Source organism: Nelusetta ayraudi, unplaced genomic scaffold (genome assembly GCF_046127955.1).
Source record: "Nelusetta ayraudi isolate G7.1 ecotype Tasmania unplaced genomic scaffold, CSIRO-AGI_Nayr_v1 ptg000004l, whole genome shotgun sequence".
Classification (NCBI taxonomy): Eukaryota; Metazoa; Chordata; class Actinopteri; order Tetraodontiformes; family Monacanthidae; genus Nelusetta; species Nelusetta ayraudi.
Window position 1 is genome coordinate 747,501 of NW_027466054.1, and position 3,242 is coordinate 750,742.

A 3,242-nucleotide genomic window follows, 5' to 3' on the forward strand; every position below is an offset into this window, starting at 1 on the left:
GTGGGCGGCCACCACTGGTGTGGGGACACACACACACACGCTCTGCTTTTGTTCCGATTCATTATTTAGACTCATCACTATTTCAGCAGGTTGTTGCTCCACTTGCAGGCAGGAAGCTGCAAGTTCAGACAAGAGAACACACAACTACACAAAACAACAACAAGAGACAAGAAACAGCAGCTGCTGCAGTTGAACCACAACAGGTTACATACGCACACACACAAACACACACACAGCAGGATGCTGTGTGCGAGTGTTACTGTAATTGTGTAGAAGTTGTGTGACGGAGCTGCAGTAAATCACTGACTGCTTATACACTGTGACAGAACAATCTGGCTAATGGGTTGCGATGTGCGTGTGTGTGTGTTTGTGTGTGTGCTACAGTAACAAGCTGTGCATCTTGATGATGAAGCAGCAACAACACAGTGTGTTTTTTTTTAAATGCTGCTTCTCTCTCTGTTTTCTGTGTGTGTGTGTGTGTGTGTGTGTGTGTGTGTGTGTGTGTGTGTGTGTGTGTGTGTGTTTTGCAGCCATTTGCTGTCTTTGTGTCTCTGTTGTTCAGATTGTGGTTCTTTAGCAGCACCACTGTTCCTGCTGCTTGTTGAAGGTGTGGACTTCTGTCTGCTGACCTGCTGAAGCTGAAGGTGAAGGTGAAGAACCTCCCAGCAGGCCCAGCAGAGAGACCCTGATCCGGTCCAGTGGTCCTGGTTCAGCAGGAGCTGAAAGTCCTCAGAGACTTCAGCTCCAGGAATTGATCCTGAAAATGTGTCTTTCGAGTCTTTAGACTTATGACGGCAAGAAAAGGAACCCGGGAAGAACCTGAACCTGGAGTTCTGATACTCAGATGGACCTGCTGAACAATGATCTCCCTTCATGGAGAGAAGAACCGGGCCCTTCTGAAGAACTCCTGGTTTCACCAGCTCCACTCCACCAACATTTACCAGTTGATTAGCAGCCCACAGAACCTCAGTGACCTCCAGAACCTTCTGCTGCTCTGAGCATCTGACCAGGGTGGATCCACCATCACCAGAAGACCCAAAACCCATCTTGTCACTCCGATACCCTTAGCTCGCTATTCTCATTTATAATTCTAGTATCTAGAACATGAATCGACACCTGAACCGGAACCGGGCGCGAGGACCGACTCACCTGCTCCCGCCGTGGCCGGGGAGGGCCAGCAGGCCAGCGGCAGCAGCAGCAGCAGCAGCAACAGCAATCCGGGCTCCAGACAGAAAGTCTTTGGCATCACCTCCTCCAACCTCCGGCCGCTGTCCCGGTGCTGGTCCAGCCCTGGACGGCGGCGGCGGGCCAGAACTTCTCCCCCAAAGCCGGGTCAGCACGGTCCGAACCGGGTCAGCTGCGTCAGAACCAGGTCAGCGCCGGCCCGCCTCCATGTCACCGACCGCCGGTGCGCAGCGGCGGAGGGTCGCCAGCAGGAGGAGCCTCTGGAGGAGCGAACAGGTCGTCGGTGCTTCCGGCGGCTGGACGGCGGCGGCGGCCACGGGGAGCCGAGGCGGCCGGGGGAGAATCAGTGCAGCCCGGAGAGCGGAACGGCAGGAGCCCCGCTGGTCTTTAACTGCCGGAGAAGCAGAAAATGTCTGAAGGTCTCTCCCTCTCTCTCTCTCTCTCTCTCTCCCTCTCTCACTCTCTCTCTCTCTCTCTCTCTCTCTCTCTCTCTCTCTCTCTCTCTCTCTCCTCCCTCTCTCTCTCTCTCCCTCTTTGTCGCGCGCACGCATACACACACGCGAGCCTTCCAGACGTGTTGCCGTGAGTGGAGGAGGAGCTTCAAGATCAACAGGCACGGAGGACGTCAGGTGAACCACGTGACTCAACAGATCGTCTCCCCTTGCATGAACAAAACGTAATCAATCACTTTATTTGATTGTTATTAGTTTGAATGTGATTGGAGCTCAACGCTGAAGGTAATGACGTCACAGCCTCTACCTGTCTGTCTCCTCCACCTCCTCCTCCTACTCCTCCATCACATGTCTGTCTGCACCTCCTCCTCCTGACACTCCTCCTCACACCAGCCTGGTGCATTAGCCCTGTGGTGACAGCCGTCAACCAGGTTGTCCAGCTGCTGGTCAACCTCCTCAAACTGCGAGAGGGGTCCAGTTGCAGGCTCGGAAGAGGCAGTTTCAGGCACCTCGCAGTTTCACTCACCTCGCACCTGTGCATGCACAGTGCTAGTTTTATGGCGAGGCACTTTAGAAGGATTCAGTCCCTTCCACAAAGACTGAAAGTAAGTCTCACGTGAAGTTTCATATGTTTAAGGTGCGCTGTAAATGTTGAATAATTATAATATAATATAATATAAATAATAGCAAAATGAACCCCTAAGGGGTTGTTATGTTAATGTTAATATAACTCAAAATTCAGTGCGTCAATGTCAACGTAAATGTGAACTAAGTAAGCCGAAGTACTAACGCTAGCTTGAATCCTTGCAAAACGAATCTGTTAGAGTTTCACATTTTCTTGTTGGTGTAGCATATACTGCTGAACAAAATTTTGTTTAAAGTCTTAAGTTGTTAAGTAGAAACATTTTAACACACCCAGTTGTTAATTAATCTATTATATTATACTGTCACCATGAAACGGGATTTATTCAGTATATACAATTCCATACATAAAGTGACGTTCTGTTATCATCAAATTGATCGGCTTAAATTAGATATTTCATTTAAATTAAACCACATTAATGTTAAAGTTTAAATGTGTAACCTTATTGTCTCCCCTCTGTGTTTCTAAGTAACTTTCAAAAAATAATAAAACATATTATACAGTATCCTGTAATTCTTGACTGTGGTCTTCAAAAAAAACTCATTGTTTTACTATTATGGCCTTACTTAATTCTGTGGAATCATCTAAAAATGTAAGATTTTACCAGGAAGACTGTCTCATTTTCTTTCTGTAGCTCAGGAGGTAGGGCAGGTTGTCCAATGACTGAAAGGTTGGTGGTTCAAATCCTGCTCCATCCCAGTCCCAGTTTGTTGTTGTGTCCTTGGGCAGGACACTTAAACCACATTGCCTCATACGAATGAGAGTGGATGTTGGGTGGTGGTCGAAGGGGCCGTTTGGCGCAGATTGGCTGCCACGCTTCAGTCAGTCTGCCCCAGGGCAGCTGTGGCTACACATGTAGTGAATGAATAATGGGTTCAATGTAAAGCGCTTTGGGTGCCTTGAAAAGTGCTATATAAATCCAATCTATCATTATTATTAGGTGTATATAACTCTTCAAAAAG

The 3,242-nt window shown here is 48.4% G+C and overlaps 1 protein-coding gene across 3 annotated transcripts in view; it reads right to left on the reverse strand.

The window, feature by feature from the left end:
* The window catches only part of LOC142898771 (fibronectin type III domain-containing protein 4-like), a 5,488-nt gene extending 3,799 nt beyond the window's left edge, over positions 1-1,689 (reverse strand). Inside the window, exons 1-3 of one of the 3 annotated variants that reach the window (XM_076041973.1) lie at positions 1,150-1,689; positions 630-785; positions 1-14 (exon numbers count right to left, since the gene is read on the reverse strand). The exon at positions 1-14 is cut by the window's left edge and continues 160 nt beyond it. Coding sequence is in view for 1 of the 3 variants with exons in the window: in XM_076041981.1 (XP_075898096.1) it covers positions 1,150-1,246 (97 nt within the window). In the remaining 2 variants the exon portion in view is untranslated. Of the gene's footprint in view, positions 786-1,149 lie in introns of all 3 variants that reach the window. The other 2 variants (XM_076041991.1, XM_076041981.1) reach the window with 2 other exon arrangements.
* Positions 1,690-3,242: the final 1,553 nt, after the last annotated feature.